The sequence below is a fragment of the Nestor notabilis genome, unplaced genomic scaffold (assembly GCF_000696875.1).
Source record: "Nestor notabilis isolate BGI_N333 unplaced genomic scaffold, ASM69687v1 scaffold27102, whole genome shotgun sequence".
NCBI classification, from domain to species: domain Eukaryota; kingdom Metazoa; phylum Chordata; class Aves; order Psittaciformes; family Psittacidae; genus Nestor; species Nestor notabilis.
The window spans coordinates 24,427-42,178 of NW_009918372.1; the positions used below are offsets into that span (position 1 = coordinate 24,427).

The window sequence follows — 17,752 nt, forward strand, 5'->3', positions numbered from 1 at the left end:
CAGCGTCACCCGGCACAGCGGATGGGGCACTTCATCCCCACCATGGGCTCTGTGCCTGCCCTGCCCCGTGACCATGGGGGGATCATTCCATGCCTCTGCCCTCTCCTGCCCTTTTCCTGCTGTTTTCTCTTAGCAAAACTCCCCGTGCAGGAGCAGGGACTGTCTCCTCTCCCATGCCCAGCACCGTGCAGCCAAGCTCGTGGCTGGGACTGCTGGGATGAGCCTGATGAGGAATCATAATCACTACCGAGTCCTTTGGCAGATACAAAAGCAGAAAGCATTTGTCCTAATTACATCGCTGTGAAAGAGATGGGCTGAGGCGTTTCTGGGCTGCTCAGGGAACGGAACAGGCATTAACGTGCTCAGCAGCTGGAGGCAGGAGAGGGAATTACGGGGCAACAGAGGCAGACGGAGCACTAATGCATTCAGCTGCCTCTTTAACCCAGCTAACGAGCAGCAGCTCTGGCATTTGCTGTGACAGCACCAGCCCCTTGCTGGGTCGGTGACAGTCCCACCTTCCATCAGCCTCCTCTCTGAGGGGCTCGGAGATGTGGTGGCAAAGTGTGGGGTGGTCACTGGGACTGGATGGGGTCCCTGCCCCGCGGAAGCAGCTCCTGCCTGGGTGAAAGCAGCCACAGGGCTGCCACTTATCTGCTGTCTCCTCCTGGTCCATCTGGTTTCTCTCAGACGTGGCCAAAAGGACCCTTTGCTCAGCTCTGAGCTGCCTCCCATGCCCGGCACTGCTCCAGCAGTGACTTCGGCACTGCTGGTGCCAAAGGCCCATGGATGCCATCAGTAACCACCACCACCACCTCCTGATCACAGTACGGATGGGTCAGCAAAAGCTGCATGGCCAGCCCTGGCAGCCCATCGCGGCTGGCCTGACCTTACCAACCTCTTCAGCCCCCGGCACCACTGACCAGCAGAGATGCCACGAGGCCGCCAAGTGCCTTTGGGGATGTCGTTTCTCTGACCATGCTCTGGGTGAGAGGAGAGACAGAGGAATGCAGGATTCATTTTCAGCTCCCCTGACCCCCACCGGGCTTTGGTCCCTGTCACAGCAGCTACTAATGAAAGATTATTGCTGGCAGATTGCAGGGCTGGGGGGACCACGACACGACGCAGCCGCTGGCGCTGCTGCTGCAAAGGCAGCTCAGGTCACTGCAAGGAAAGGAAGGAGGGAAGGAGCGAATCAGCATCGCTGAGTGCCCTCAGCAGGGCAGAATCGCTCAAAGTCCTGCAAACTGCAGCTTCTCACCTGTCAAGTGCCAAATGCCCCGGTGGCCCCTGTCCCCAGGGCCTCTCTCAGCACCTTCTAAGGGGAGCCAGCAACAGCAGCTGGCCTAAAAGACGAAGTTCTGTAACCTACTTGTACACATTGAGCTGTGATCACTGAATATAGTGGTGAGTCTCATCGGTTTGGATGAAGCCGAGGGTAAAATTCTCATGAAATTACCTGACTAGAAGTAGGTGTTCTCATTCGCAAGAAACTTCTATTTCTCGATTTCCTTTTGCACATTAACACACCTATTGCCTTATCTTTACACTGCAAATGAGCACAGCATCCCTTTTGTTAATATTTAATAGCAGCCTACAGCAACCTGCTATGAGGAAGGAGGCAGCATGTGGGTTGGCTTTGCCTGATTTATTATGTTATGCCCCTGCCCAGCTTCAGATCCTCTCTATATCATGGTGCGACCCATAAATCTGCCAGCAATTGTGGTTATTTGATGTGTCAAGCTTCTGCTCTTGCTTTTCTTGCAAGCTTTCAGGAGCTAGTGTGCATGGGGTGCTGTTATTCCTCCATCCCTCCTTATCAGCATTGCTGCTGGAGTTATTTATTGCTCTCAGTTGAGGGTAATTGCCAGAAAATGAAGTTCTGTCTATTTTTGCCAAAAGGAAGGAAGAAAGAAGAAGGGATTTAGCAGAAAGCCGCGTTTGCTGCGTGGTGTGAGAGCCGGCTCCTCCCCGCGTCCCCAGCAGATAGCTGTCCAGATAGTCTGCCTCCTCCTAATGAAGCCTCGGGTGTTCCTGGTTAGAGCGGTCGCTCATTCACAATTTGATTTAAAAGAAACCCGAAGCTATTTGGGATTTCAGGCAACCGTGAGTTTCCAGCCCAGGGAAGTTAATGGGCTTCAAGAGAACGAGCTTTGCTACAAGCGCCTTCATGCTCTGTATCTGGCTGAACTCCACCTCTAGAAGGACACTTGTGTGCAGAGCCAGATCCCCTCCCTGTCCCCTGCCCAGATCACCCAGGGCTCCTGTTAAACACTGCCCTTTGCCTCAGCAGAAACCACTTCCCTCTCATTGGATCTTTGGAAAGATGCACCCAGAGCAGAAGCCCTCTCCAAGACACTCAGACTCTCTCCATGGCTTTGCTCTTGGATACCTCCATCCTTCAGCATCCCTTGCTATAGACCCCAGTAACTCCCTGTAACTCCCTCCCCAGCCCTAAGGAGGAGCAGAGGCTCAGGATGTGTGTTCAGGTGCTGCCCACCCCTTCCCCAAGGCAGTAAATGCACTATGGGGCCTGACCCATGGCCATGGGGTGCTGGGGATTGGGAGCCTGGGGCTTTGCTCCCCGCAGCTCAAACAAGGCAGCTCCCAAGGGAGCAGCAACGTGGGATATGGAAGTGCAGTACTTGCTCTCCTGCTGATGTGTATCTTCCCTCGGGTAACGTGGTTTTGACAAAGAAGTGGAGTCTCAGATGTACCTATTTCTATTCAGAGCGCTCGGGAGGGGGTAGATGGGATTTGCATTAAGTTTTTCCCTCTTGGAAGTATGGGGTTGGAGGTTTTCTTATTCTTAAGCACCAAGAATAAGTTAACAGAAAAAAAGAAGCAGAAAGAATAAACCAGAGAGGCCCTTTCCTATGGCAGAGCCGGACTGGGGGAAGCCGGGATGGAGGGTGGATGTGGTCAGCCACAAGCTGGATGCCAAGGTAAGGGCTTAGGGAAGCTCATTCCCTGCTGCCTGGTGGCTGCTGCATCGCCCCAGCCCATGATGCCCACTGGGGAGATGCAGGTTACTCATTACCAGTGATCCCTCATTACTCATTGCCCCAGGATCCCCAGCACTCATCCTGGCTCCTCCATTTCAGCCCTAAGTGCCCAGGGGAAGTGTTGACTCTTAAGTTTGCCCCTCCTGGTTCTGCTTTTCTCCCTCACTCCTGCAGTGGGATAATGGCTTTCCTCTGCTAAAAACAAATGAGATTTTCTTGTCAAGAGCTAAAATTGCAGGACTTTTTCACCAGTAGATCAAAGGAGTTGTATTATTCCCTATTTTGAAGTGCTCTTTACAGCTGGATGACAGCAGAAGGAATTCTCTGCTTGCTGCATAGTGCCTGTTCACCCTCTGAGGGGGTTTTATGCTGATGCCTCTGATCAGAAGTAAAATTCTCCTGGGGGAGCTACTGACGAGATACTAAGATGCTATTAGGACATCACCTTCCCTGTCCTTTAATTTGCAGAGAGAACTAACAGAGGAGAAAATCAGCTGGTGCAGTGGAAAAGACCCCAAAGTCAGCTGCCAGTGGCTGCAAGTACAAGATGTTGCTAAAGAAAGTCTCAGTGTTAAGCACAAGTACCTGAAATGTGCCTCTGCTTGGCAGTTTTCAGATTATTTATGGCCTTTTATGCAGAACAAACCTGCCTGCCTCCACAGGCTGCCCTGTCAGCTGGCTGGCAAACAAGCTGACATGAAAAGCTTTATGAATAACACATGGAAACAGAAAATAAGATAGATAATACAGGGCAGAAGGGAAGAGAGAGTCACTAGTTAAATGATTCAGCTCAGAGCAGCAGCATCCTCCTGGTGTTCGTGGCGCTGCCGCAGAGCCGCGCTGGCAGCGGGGGACCACAAACACCTCAGGCAGCCCCTCAGTGACCACAGACGTGCTTTTTAGATGATGGGGAAAAATATCCCCTCCAGCCTGTTCTCCCCTGCCCTAATACCCCTCTGGGCTCGAATGTGACACTGTGTTTTTCTCTCTCTGGGTTGAAGCCATCAGCTCTGCTGGATTCAGAAAGGTAAGGAGACTTCTGCCATCCTGTGCTGTATTTGTCACCCTGATGCACTTCAGCATGTCCCTGTGCTGCTCAGCAGAACCACAGCAGAACTCGGAGCAGTATTTCATTATGAAACAAGGAAAAGGGCAGCATTTCAGCATGGAAAAGACCCTGTGAGGTCCTGATGAAAAGAGTTTTTCTTGAACGCCCATGAAAGGGTCAGCGGGCAGAAGAGGCTCCATGTGCGTTTAAGGTCAGGAGCGCAGCATCCTTTGGAAATGCATCCTGCCATCCTCCTGTTGATTGCCTTAAGGAATCCGGGAAGCACAGGGAGAAAAGTTACCCACGCACTTAAATATCACTATATGCAGGAAGCAGCAGCTGCAGGGGAATTAGATGCTGCTGGTGACGAGTGCGTACTGCGCCTGGCCAAGAGCACCTCTGCAGTGACATCCCGGCATTCACACGCTGTTAAACCCCATGTCCTTGCCTTAGCCAAGGACACAGGCCAGCAGCGCAGCTCAGAGCGGTTTTGCCATCATCCCTCACACCTCGCAGCACCCTAAAAACCTTTAAGCTAAGGGAGAAACCAGGCGATGTGTCGTCATCACCCAGTGGCAGAGCAGGGCTGAGCCTGCCTGGTCGCTAAGCCCAGCCCTGTGCTCCAACACAAACCATCCCCCTATTTATCCAAAACACACACTCTCCTCACAACCAAAGTGGGGAGAATTATTGTGCCCATTACCGAAAAAGCATCACTTAATTTTCTAAGTGATAATGTGATAGCTACAAAGCTACAAATGTCTTCCAGCAGAAAGTGCTACAGAACAGTTTTGGACTGGCTATCACAGCCCAACGCGCTGCAATTCATTAACGTTATTAATTCCCCCCCCACCCCAAGCATATGTTGCAATGTGATTACATCCAAGTAAATCTGTTTGTCAAACATTAATAGCCTCCTTCCATTCTATTACTCTTTTTGCTAGCAGCACAGCTACTGCATATAAATATTTCAAATCATCTTACTCCATAAAGCCAGTCCAAGGGCATCACGACCTGATGGTTTCACATTGTTATTGGCATCTTTATTGGAGGCTGCTGCGTTGGCAGGGGGCTGCTCAGGGCAGGAATAAGGATGCAGTTAGTGAGCAAAGGAGGGAAGCCAAGCACAACAGCCCCAGAGAAAAAGGGTGTTGTGCTCTGTTGGTCCAGCACTTGTAATCAGTGATATACTCCTCCGTTTGTACTAATGATGTGGATATGGAAATAATCTTGTCCTATGGAATAGCATCCTCTCCCTCCTTCCTGTCGCCATCAGCACTTAATGTTCCAGAACCTCCTGGACTAACCTGAGACAATGCTTTACAGGAGAGATTGAGTCAGTTCAGGGCTGTAACTGGGCTGTAACTGGGGGCTGCCATCCCTCCTGATGCAGGATGCCCTGTTACATGCTGGGAATGGGCCCGAGAGGGATTCCTTGGTCCAAGGGGCTCAGCCCCTCAAGGGCTACCCAAAATAACATAATTATTTTGCAGTGCCTGATTTTGACTCCGGAGTGCTGAGGCTGCCTGAACCAAGAGCTGGAATCTCAGCTGCAGGGCTCCCCTTGCCAAATTACTCATTCTTAATAACAGGGTACAAGTGGTGCTAATTAATATGAAAGGCAACAAAGCAAGAGTTCCAGTAGCCTCCTGCTGCTTTATCCCCTCAGATTCACTGGTGGCAGCTTAATCTGCACTGATCAAGGCCATAGAGACAGAACTGGCTTCTGGTGTTGGACGTCCCACGGGCTGACACGTGGGGCCACGCACACAGAGCTGCAGAGGTACCTGTGGTGAAGATGTCGCTGGTCCCAGCACGGTGTGTCCTGAAAGCTGGATGGAGCAGGAGCTGCGATGAGCTGGTGCCACATCGTTCATGCCTCCGGGTGGAAAACAACTCATCTCAAAACACTCACCCTCTGCCTCAGGAAGCAGGACTGGATTCACCCCCGTGGTTGAGGCACCAGTGGTGCGGATGATGCGGCCCCTGCCTGGCGGGCGACAGGAGCTCGTATGCAGAGCCCTGAGCCCCGGCTCCAGCCATGCCAGGATGAGCTGCTCCAAATGCAGGTAAAGTGAGCTGCAGCCCCTGTAGGAGTTACTTACAGGCTGTAACTCAGAGACGGGAGGGAACGTCTTCAGACTGGATGGGTCTACGAGTGATGGGATTCTCTAATGCACCATGTTTTTCCCTGTCCGTGGCAGGGGGCTGGAACTGGATGAGCTATAAGGTCCCTTCCAACACAACCAAGTCTGGGATTCTGTGACTCCTGCTTCTCTAGAGAGGGGGTAAAAAGAGGGAAACACTGAACTATCCTCCAGCTTGGTGTCAAGGCCTCTCTGTTCTCCTAAGAATAGAAATCACACGTTTAATTCCTTCCCCCTTGCCTCACCTTCGGAGCCGACAGCAACTGCAGCCACAGAGCAACACACAGGTTCAGAGGAACTCATGGCTTGAAATGAGTTTTACCATGCGTGAAGGCCATTCTGTGCTGTTTATACATGTCTTCAGGCTCACGTTGGGATGAAAGCCACCATCCGTGTCCAACTCCCCATTCCTGGATCCATGCTCTTGAGCAGTGGCCCCAGACCCAGGCCAGGAGCCAGGCCCTGGCCCTCTGCTCCTGCAGCCGCCAGCTCCATCTGGAGCCTGGGCTGTGGATCAAGGACCTACCCACGCCTGAAGATCCATCATGGATCAAAGCCACTGGTTGCTTCCGGGCCACTGCGCTGGGAGCAGACATCTTCCAGCTCTGCCGGGAGGGAGCTGCATCCGTGCCTGGGAATGGGAATCTGCCCATTTGCCCCTCACCACCACTCACTGGTTTTCCTGTTGTCTGTGATCACATCTACTGCTGTCACATCATTTGTTTCAACCACACCTCCAGGAGCCTGCTTTGTCCCTCTTTTCTCTGCAGCTTCTGGGAGCTGAGCCTGGAGAGATGCTCAGAGAAGGGCTCTCTGCTGTGTGCAAAGGCTGGGAGTCTGGCTGTACATGGTGACCCCCAAAACCCACTTCATTTAGACCACAACTACCCCAATCCTTTCTGCAAGGAGCGATCCAGAGCCTTATGTGGGTCTGAGCATGAAGAAATCTGCCCCCACTGCAAACTGCAGCTTCCCAGCACCCTGGACCAGCTTCTGGTACTTCATTAATTCACAGAGGCTTTCTAACTTCTTTACTTCTTTTTTCCCCTTCCAAAGGCTGCTGGAGCTTATTAGGAGATGAAAGATTGAAGGAGATGCATAATGAATGGCCTGGCTTTGTTTAAATTATTTCATTTTCCCATCACATCTGCATTCTTCAGGTATGGCTTTAATTCTTTAATTACAGAAGAGCCACAGCGCTTTGCCTGATTAACAGTGGAAAATTAAGGCTGGATTGGAGTGGGAGAGAAGGATCTATCAATACAGTAATAGGAATATAAAGTAGTTTGATAAAAGAGGGAAAAGCAAAGAGTAGCTTCAGCTTGCAAACAGATCTACCTTAATAGTCCTATATCCCAGGGCATTTCCAGGAGGATTTCAGGACAGCCTGAGGGGTCCCAGGGAATGAGGAAGGGTCCTCTGCAGGCTGAAATTCCCCCCCGCAGCCTGGGCAAGCCCAGGGTGATGCCCACCCTCTCCTCTCCCCAGAACCAGGGGGCAGAAGCCTGATGGGTGTGGGCGAACCCCGCAGCACCCCAAAAAGCAAGGTTGGCTTTTTAGAAAGTTTTGCAGAGATCTTGCTCTTTTATGTTGAATTCATAGAGCAGGGTGGAAGCTCTGGGACCAAGAGAGGCCGAATCTCCCACCAGAAGTCGCTATTTCAACTTCTAGAAAGGAAGGACAAGAGAAAAAATCCCCATCTCAGTTCAGGCGAGAGATTTTGCCAGGAAGTATCCCAGGAGCACTATTGACACCAAGTGCAAACGACGGCTCTTCCCCCTGGCTCTCTTCCCAGCCCAGCCCAGCAAACTGGGATGCCAGAGAGGAAGGAGTCGAAAACCAAAAGGGAATTAAAATAAGCATCTGAAAGGACCAAGCGATGGAGCTTCAGCCTCCTGCAGGGCACAGAGCAGCCAGTGCACGGGGCAGGGGTACCGCACACCCCGTTCTGCGGTTCCTCCTACGCAGGGGCTTTTGTTGCCCCCAGATCCCATTTTTCCAAGCTCACCTTTGTTTTGCTCTGAGGTTTCCTGGTTTTGTTTTGCTGGTTTATATCCCAATGAGGATTTCCAATAACAAAGGGCAGGTTAAAATGTAAATCTTGGAGCAACGGAGAACAGGCACAGGTTTGAACAAGAAAAGCAACTGTCCCAAGGGTTTCAATGCTCTCTTCCAGCAGCTGGTCAAACCAGCTGGAGGGTTGGGAAAAGCTCTGGGAACAATCCGGGTGTTACTTCCTATGTTTTCTTTGGGAACCACCCCAAGTTTTCTGTGCAGCCACTCCCAGCATGGAGGGGAAAGGATTTGCTCATGGCTGTGGGACATCATTAAAGCTCCCAGGACACTCGGACAAGGCAGTGACATCCCACAACTAACAACCAGGCGCAAAGGGTACACACAGCCTGGAACAGTCAATGTAATGGTAAGATGATAATGATTCATTCTCTCACCTGGCTACAAGGGGAATCATTTTCTTTTTACTGGAGTAACTAAACCAGCTTCATTTATAGCACTTTGCTGTCACACAGCATCTTAAATCCAAGCACTTTAATTTGGCTGATGAGGACACGAGGGTGGCTGCAGGATTCCTATGGGATTGCTCTGCCCACCTCCACAGTGCACCTCCACAATCCCCCTCCATGGGATTTTTATATGCCCAATTCACAGGCATCATTCACCCACAGCCACAAATAACCCCCAACCTCCTTCTCTGCTCCAACAAACACTTCTTTTGGTCTTCCAAACTCTGGGAAAATGAATTATGCATTTTCCCCCCTAGCACTGAACTCCACATTCTCCTTTTAGTGCTTGGAACGTTTCTGAAGAGGGATCCCGGCTGCTGCTCCCCTCCTCCCTCTGGATGCAAGATCCCAGTTAAATAATACAAAGATACATCATGCTCGGGTTGTTCACTGAGGCGCAGATTTACTGTGCTTGCTGCTCATCTGACAGCTCCCTGTGATGGATCTGGTATCACTCCTGTTCAGATGGGGATGGGAGGAATTTGTACAATCTCAGCATCTTCCTAGGAGATAAAGCCAAGTGTGTTTATCCCAAGGCCTCGGTGTAGCTCAAGGAGACGCAGCATAATCCACCACAACTCAAGCCCTGGGAACTGCTTCCAACTTCTGCTCTCTGCATCCCTTTGGCATGTCCCTCATGCTCCTCATTTTCCCAGCCTCCCAGATAACTCCGATAACTTTTCTAAGTCACTTTAGCTGCCCCCAACTCCCCAAACCATGGCTTTGAAGGCTCTTTACAGCCAGTTTTTCCATACCAACCTCTTCTATGGTTTTCAAATCCTCCAGCCAAGAGCACCTTAAGCCCAGGAGCAAAACCCTGAGCACCTACTTCAGAAAGCTACGGAGCAAGTTAAAACCAAACTCTGTTTTCCTAGTGCTCCATGTGCTGTGGAGTGAAATCAGAGCAGCCACGTCACTGCAATTCCTTCCTCCCAGTGCATCAGCCTTGGGGCAAGGAGGAAGAACCATCCCTGCCCAGGTACTCGTCTACAGACCCCAGAGCCAGTGGGATCCGTCAGTAAATTCCGTACATACACCACCTCCTCCCTGCAGGAGCAGGGCTGGAGGCCGAAGCAGACAGGAGCTGCTTTCTCCAACTGAAACAATTAGCACAATAGTTGCTTTCTTCAGGCTAAGTTCTGCCAAAAAGCAGAGGAGCCGGAGCCGCAGGTGGAGGCTGCGGAGCTAAGAGGTGATCGCTCATTTACAAAGCACTGATACAAATTGCTGTTAATTAGCTCTGTAAATGCTTGTTGTGCTGGTTAACTGAGGACCTGCTGGAAGGGGGAAGATGCACCAGCGGGCTTCAGGTGTTTGTCTCTCTGCAGAGGGTTTGGGAACCCTGAGGGACGGGAGGGCTGCACAGCCCTCTCCCACTGGGACACTGCTCCTCCATTCACCTTCACTTTCTGTTGCTTCCTTCCTGACTGGCTGATGCAGGAGAAGTGGCTGGAGAGGGCTGTGAGGTTATGTGCAACACGGCACCCATACAATGCCTAGTGCTCTGGAACCCGGGGCTGAGCAGCCCCACGGTGCTCGTTTGCATGCTGAGGATGCCAGCAAGAACCCAAGCGGAGGTACCTCGAGGATGACACTAAACCCTTCACAGAAGACTCCAGCTCCAAAACCCAGCAGTGATACGATCGTTGGCTACCGGGGACCCACCACCCGCATGGACCAGGTGGAGAAGTGGGAATGTCACACCTGGGAAGCGCAGTAACTCAACAAGCAGCTTTTTAACATGGTCTCAGAGACTGACAGACTGCACGGCTCTGGCAGGGGCACGGAGCTCTTCCTTCCAGGCTGATTACAACAGCAATTAAATGACTAATTTGTTGTCTGGCTGTGCCTTTCTCTAAGGCTTAAAGAGATTAAAGTTTTGCCCTCTTGCAGATGTTTCAGTTTACAGCTTTGGCTTTTAAGCTCCAAAACATCTCATTTGGACTCCTAGCCACAGGAGAAAGAACTAGAGGGGGACAGAAGGGGGACACCCCATGGTGTCACTCTGAGCAGCATCATTCCGTCTTCCTGACCTTGGGCGTGGAGAGAAAGCACAACAGGAGACATACAACAACGTATTCCATGTCCCTGTCCAACTAGAAAACTCTGCCAAAGTAATTTCCAGCTTAAAAAGAGCAAGTGAGGAGACAGGAGGGCACCAAGAGGGACGACACACAGATGTCATAGAATCCCAGACTGGGTTGGGTTGGAAGGGCCCTTAAAGCTCACCCAGTTACACCAGAGCAGGTCCCCGGGCAGGAGGAAAGAGGTTGCTGATGGGGAAGGGGTTTGGTCTTGCCTGAGTCCTTCTGCATCCACTGCTGCGGGGCCTTCACAAGAGCCGGGGCACGAGGCAAACACGTGTGTGTGTGAGCAGGTCAGCAGCACGGCCCTAGGAGAAACCTTTGCCAGCTCAGCAGAAAGGCACCAGGAAATGTAAGAAAAGCAATGCAAAAATTTATATTTTATTTTAAGTCAAAAATTTAAAATAGCTTTCAAATTCAGTAAATGCCTGAACACAAGGGGAAGCCTCATATACAGAGACAGATAAATTAAACTGGATATACTGCAGACAAGCCAGGTGTATGTATAGATTACATATTTACACTTTGATGTAAACCAGATTTATACATTTTATTACATTTACAAAAAAAAGCTGATCTTCCACTACTGTTTACTACAATAATGAAAAAACATTTACATTGTGTTTTTTTAACTGTACAAACTTTTGATTCATAAAAATATATCTCTGTACAAAAGAGGGAGGTTTTTTCCTTTTTTAAATTCTTTTTTCCTTTTTTTTAATTTTTTTTCTAATTTTTTTCTTTAACTTTTTTTTTTTTTTTTAAACTTTTTTTTTTTTAAGCTAATGCAAGTTCTGGGCACAGGAATGGAGAATGTCACCTATGGGGTCCCAGCCAGCTTGCAAAAAACCAGGACAACACCCCTTCCACTTCCTTTGTTGCTTGGGCAACAGCAGAAAATGGGATTTAATGGGTTGAAAGCAGCAGGTTGGTTTGAGTGGAGCCTCCCTTCTCTCTGCCTCAGTGGTGAAACCTCTCAGGTTTGTTTTACACACCTTGAAACAAACTTCTCCTTGGCTATTGCACTGAATGAGTGGGATTCAGAAAGGGCTGGAGAGCAGATGTGGGACCTGCTGTTGGGGTGGGCTCCGGGGAGCAGAGATGGCTGTTTTGGCAGACTGGCTGCTCAGCCTTTAGGCTGTAGGATGCTGCTTGCTCTAAGAGTGCTGAATGACAGACAGAAGTAAAAAAAAGAACATATTTATACATATACACACACAGAGCAAAAGAACAAACAAATGAGAAAAAAACCTACCCTGTGGTTTTCATGAGACAAAACCTCAGCTGATGTCAGGTAGGGGAAAGCCAGGTTTAAATGCAAACATGGATGTAAACACCACCCCATTTGTTTTGGTTCTCTCTTCCCTTCAGGTCTTCTGTAAGAAGCAGCTGCTCACTGACACACAGAGCTCTGCATCAGCACTACATCCAGCTGTGCTCCAGGGCTCCAGCCTGGCCTAGGAAACTGTGACTCAAACTCAAACCAAACAGACCAGAGCCCAGAATCAACAAGAGCAGCTCCCCTCTTTAGCAAAGAGAAGGACAGCACCATCTCCAAAGCATCACTCTCATCACGGAGGAAAAATGTCAAGCTGCCTTATCTGCTCTCATGAAAGCCAAGGCAACCTTTCTACCCCTGGGAAATAAAGGCAACAGCTTTGGATAGAAATTAAAACTCTTATTGCATTGCCATTTGGAGGATCAATACGGAAAGGTCAAAGGCTTTTGAATGCTACTGGGGGAAAATCAGTACCTGTTAGAGTTCTTTTTAAAGAGGTTTTTGTCCCTTTGTGTCTGTCATCAATTTCCTCATTAGGGTGTTTGGACACAGCTAAAATCAGCAGCCGCTGGGACAAGGCCAGAGATGCGGGACATCTCCTCACCAGCCCTGAGAACTGCCTGAAATGAGAATGGGGCAGAAGAAACCCAGCAAGAAAGCCTAAAGCAAAATTAAACAGAGGGAAGAGGAGAAAAGCTTGCAAAGTGTCTCCCTGAAAAGGTCCCATTTGAGAACTTCCTCTGCAAAAGCCCTGGGTTAGAAACAACAACAAAGAAATAAACCACAGAGAACCCTCAAGTAAAGACAAAGCAAGTGCTCGTCCTGTCCCACACCGGTGTTTACCATGAACCCCAGTCAACACCTTGTGCACTGCAAGCAGCTTTTACCTCTGTGTTGCCCAAGCAATTCCCAAAGTGGGGCACAGCTGGTGGGACCCCACAAACCCCACTGCTCTCTCCGGGAACACATCACCACAAGCTGGTTGTAAGAGCCCTCCCATCACCTCACCTCCCAGGTCCTCCACTTCCCCAGGTCTTGACGTTGGGCTGAGACCCATCAGCAGGGTGGGAGAGGGTGGTTGTGCCAGAGTAGACCTTTGGTTGGCTTCATTATCCATGGCAGGATGAAGACGGTGGGTGAGGACAACAGAGGACAACCCAGCAGTCTCTCAGGAGTTAACACAACGTCCAACAAGGTGTAGCAGCTTCTCCACAGCCTCAACAAGGCTGGGAGGAGGGAGATGGGGAGGGAATGGATGGAGACTAGTGAGGTGAAACACAATCATCCACTAGACACCGACCCTGGAGGAATCTGGGGCAATGGGAAAGGAAGGGTGAGAGAAGAGAAACAGCTTGTTATTGCACACAGAAATGCTAGGAAAGCCTGCAATGGCTTCCTTGTCTAAGAACATTCCAATCTAGAAGTGCTCTTACAGTCATAGAATCCCAGACTGGTTTGTGCTGGAAGGGACGTTAAAGCTCCTCCAGCTCCATCCCCTGCCCCGGCCAGGGACCCCTTCCACTAGAGCAGGTTGCTCCAAGCCCCTGTGTCCAACCTGGCCTTGAACACTGCCAGGGATGGGGCAGCCACAGCTTCTCTGGGCACCCTGTGCCAGCGCCTCAGCACCCTCCCAGGGAAGAGCTTCTGCCCAAGAGTTCATCTCAGTCTCCCCTCTGGCAGGTTAAAGCCACTCCCCTTGTCCTGTCCCTACATGTCATTGTAAGAAGTCCACAGGCTACTTTTGTTTATGACATTAAGTTATTTCTCTGTGCCTGTGGAGTAAGTTTTAACCCCCCGCTTTGCCCTCCCTCTGGTCACTGTGCAGAACACCCTGACTGCAGTCACACCGGGAACCATTTCTGTTAGAGACTCCTTTTTCCCTTCACCCAGAGACTGTTCTCACCACGGGGCTTTTGGATTTGCTCTGCCTCTGGTCCCCAGGAGGTCTTACCCTGGGCAGAGATGACCTCCTGGGCGATCTGACCCAGCCTGGGAGCTCCTCTGAGCAGGGGATTTAAGAGGAGGAAGCGGCGGCAGCGTCGCACTCACCGCGGCGGGGCCGGTGCTATACAGCGGTGCACACGGTGCTGACTGTGAACTCCGTCTCGTTGGCCATGATGTCTGTGGGCTGCAGGTTCCGGTCGTACATCGGGTTCTCAAACGTCGCTCGGACGTTGGTGTTTTCATGGCCAGCGTAGCCATTGAACGGGACTTTTGGTCTTCTCCTGCAGGATGCCAGAGAGAAAATCCAGAGAGGTCAAGGCTGCTCCTGCCGCAGCCACCTGAGCAGCCTGGACGTGAAGTCAGTGGAAAGGACAAAGCTGCTTCTGAAGAGGGTAGAGGCAGAAGGGATCTACAGACAGATCTTGCTCTAGGTTGGTAGCACAGGCAGCTCGCCGGGCTCTGCTGCAGCCCCTCGCGTGCTCCCTCTGCAGAGCAGCTACTCTGCACGATGCTTTGCAGTGCCGCAACGTTTCCACAGCAATACATTGATCAGAGGAAATCACTAATTTACAAACATATGCAAAGCCAGCTTGAACACTGAAGTATGAAATTTACTTTGCCTTATCCTTCTTAATGTTGCCACAAATCTTATTAATGGTCATAAAAGCCCTCAACACTCTCTTCTCCCAGCACCCTCGCCCCTCCACGCATGCTTGCTCCATCGTTTTTTCACTTTCTGAATTAAATGAGAAACCAGATCCAGGGGAAGTGCTTTTAAGTCAAGCTCACAAATATTTCTACCAGCCCCTTGATTTTGTTTCACCTTCTGGCAACATTCCTGAAACCTACCTGTGTTTGTAGAGATAAAGCACAAACCCTGCAATAATCAGGGCTATGAAAGGCACAAGAATGGCAGCTGCCACAGAACTGCTGTTTGATGCAAAATGGTGTCCTATTGATTCTGGATCATTTTCCATCATGCTGATGTCTGAAACACAGCAGAAGTAAACACATTTCACACCACCACTGTGGGAAATGGGGTTTGCTTGAGTTACAGGTTATATCGTCAACAACAGAATAAGGTGCAAGGTAATCAAAAGCTTCTGAGCTGCGAGTGATTTGGAGATCTAGCCTAGCTTAGACATCATCATTTATTTAGAACTGCAATTAAAGAGAGATGTAAATAGATTTATCTTACCAAAATGCTCAAACTTGGATGCTTAATGTTAAGGCTTTATGGGAGACTTTTAAAGGCTGCAATAATGAGCATCTAATTCTCTGTAAAGGTGACAAGACTCCAGGGTCAGATTCCAAAATTCACAAGATACTGAAAAGCTCAATGCACATTTGAAGAGGTATTTAGGAGCTTAGACCTTGGGTTGTCCAAGCTCCACGTGCCTCTGTGATTTCTGAGACGGAGATGCTTTTTGTGGTAGCAATGGGACCTGGGCTTTTAGGTCAAGCATGTGGCAACACGGAGAAAAAAGGTCCAGGTGTTGTTTGTGGCTCCAACCAATTTGTTTTTCATCAGAAACCTGTTTATTTCCCCCCTGGGGCACAGAGATTTGAGGGCACTTGTCTTCTCCGGTGGCTGGTTTGGGTTCTACCAGCTTTTTTGCAGAGAGGAGTGGAAAGGGTTAGGTTAAACCTGATGGTTCAAAACCAGCTATAACGATCTGGCCCAGCAGGGCTGATAATTAAAGCCAGGGACAGGAGAAATGTTTTCTGTTTGGAAGCCTCCACTACAACCAAAATCTTGCTTTCAGCAGTCAAGGGAAAAAGTACTAGTGGAGGAGGTTTACCAAGTCTCTGAAGGCCAAACTGCCCAAAGCCTTTGCCACGCACAAAGCCCTGGTACACAAACGTGCCACTTGAAGACTCTGATGAGACCTGCAAGGACAGGAGAGCAGAGATCAACAGATGTGTTCAACACCTCCCTGGGGTTTTAGCACCCATCTTATCACAGCCTCTTTCAAGTTCATGTATAGCATTAACGTGATTCAATTCCCCCAAAAATCGTGGCATTTCTTAAGAAGTCTGAGTGCCCAACAAGTTGTGAAGACTCTCACATCTCAAAGGAAGGACACTGGGGTGAGAAGCTGACTCCATGAGGGAAGATCAGCTATTCTAGCTTGATGTTTAACAGATATAAAATGTTAAAATGGAATTAATCGTGTTGGTTTCTCCTGTAGCACTACGTAGAAGATTTGCAGGCTTAAAACCACAGGGCAATAAAAAGCTATCTAGCTGAAAGGGAGCACAAAGAGCCAACTGTCATGTAGTGTTATGTCATGTGCTGGAAGAATGCCCTATGTCCCCTTCAAGTAAGCAGGTCACTGAGGACAGCAGCTTCATCTTGCCACCAGCTAACGGAGTTATTTCCTCAGCTTCAGTGAGAGAAAAGCTGGGGTTGTGACAGCAAGGAGAGGAGTGGTGTGGGGGGACTTTGTGTGTGAGGAGCCCACGCACTTACATGTCCATCTAGAGCCCATTTATCGTTTCTGAACTTGTTGACAAAGATCTCCACTGGCCCCGTTATCTGGTAAACCTGCAGAAGCAGGTGCACATCTTCTTTCTTGTAAATGCCTGAAAAATAAGTGACTTTTCATGCCTAGATCACAATGACACTATTTGAGTTTCAAGTAATTGACTTTCGACCTGAGAGAGTAATCACCCCATCACCTTGGAGTGGACAACTCCTCCTCCTACCAACCTAGGACAATGCTGGGAAACACACAATCCCATGTCCACCCCCCAGGATATTAAAGGTATTTTACACATGGGAAGAGGCTCAACTATTAATGCTTAGGTTATGTCACTGGATCAGCAACAACCCGGTGCTCCATGGAGGCCAAGACCAGGAGCACTCACATCATTTAATCTTGTTTATCTTCAACTCGAAGTCCACACTCCAGCACCAGGGAATGGATGATGAACTGGGCTGAGCTGCCTTTCAGGCAGAGTCAAAGCAAACTGAGGTACATGAGTTTGTTTGTCTTGGTCCAATCAAAAGACTGGAGACTTCAAACTGGGGTGGTTCTGGAAAGCTCTACCAGAGCAACATCAGCTGCACAGCAGAGCACGCTGCTCCTTGCTCTGTGATAGCACTCACGACACGTGTAGATCCCTACAGTCTACATCAACTCCCTTACCAGACACCAGGAGCTCCACACCGCTGTGGTCTATCAAAGTGGCATTGACTTTACTGGTGGCAGGGTCGAAGCTAGTAACAGACAGCATCGCAGGTTGCTTCTTCCCCAGGTATTCATAGGAGCCTTTCCAAAGGGAATTCCTTGCAAACACATCAGCAGGCACTAGAAACCATGACAATTGGGGATGCAGAAAACAAGAGCAACACCATTTATTTCCATTTCTCAGAAATCAAAACAGAGCAAATTTCCTTCTTTCTTTGAATTCACAAATACATATTTAAATATCTCAAATCCCACCCACTCGCTGTGTTATTATCACTGAGGACAAAGCCAAGGAGAGGAGAACAAACAAGCTGATGACTTTAATTCTGTTGTTTTGACAAAAAATGACACTGAAGTTTTAAAAACAAACCAACCCCCAAAAGAATTTCGTAGGAAAAGCTAAAAAGGCCCCTTCTTAAAAATAAGAGGTGTAATGTAAACATCCTGGAGGGCTCGAATCTCTGGAGTGCCCGGGGGAGGGCAGCGGATGTTGGTGCCCAACTCCTCCTGTCCATTCTCCACAAGCAGGCAT

At 49.5% G+C, this 17,752-nt stretch overlaps 1 protein-coding gene across 1 annotated transcript in view; it reads right to left on the bottom strand.

Moving 5' to 3' along the window:
• Positions 1-14,147: 14,147 nt before the first annotated feature.
• Positions 14,148-17,752, bottom strand: part of LOC104401939 (CUB and sushi domain-containing protein 1-like) — a gene marked incomplete at its 5' end in the record, with an annotated part of 63,110 nt that continues 59,505 nt past the window's right edge. Inside the window, 5 exons of the mRNA XM_010009677.1 lie at positions 14,148-14,307; positions 14,876-15,014; positions 15,829-15,916; positions 16,500-16,612; positions 17,179-17,340. Of these exons, the coding sequence (XP_010007979.1) occupies positions 14,148-14,307; positions 14,876-15,014; positions 15,829-15,916; positions 16,500-16,612; positions 17,179-17,340 (662 nt within the window). The remainder of the gene's footprint in view (positions 14,308-14,875; positions 15,015-15,828; positions 15,917-16,499; positions 16,613-17,178; positions 17,341-17,752) is intronic.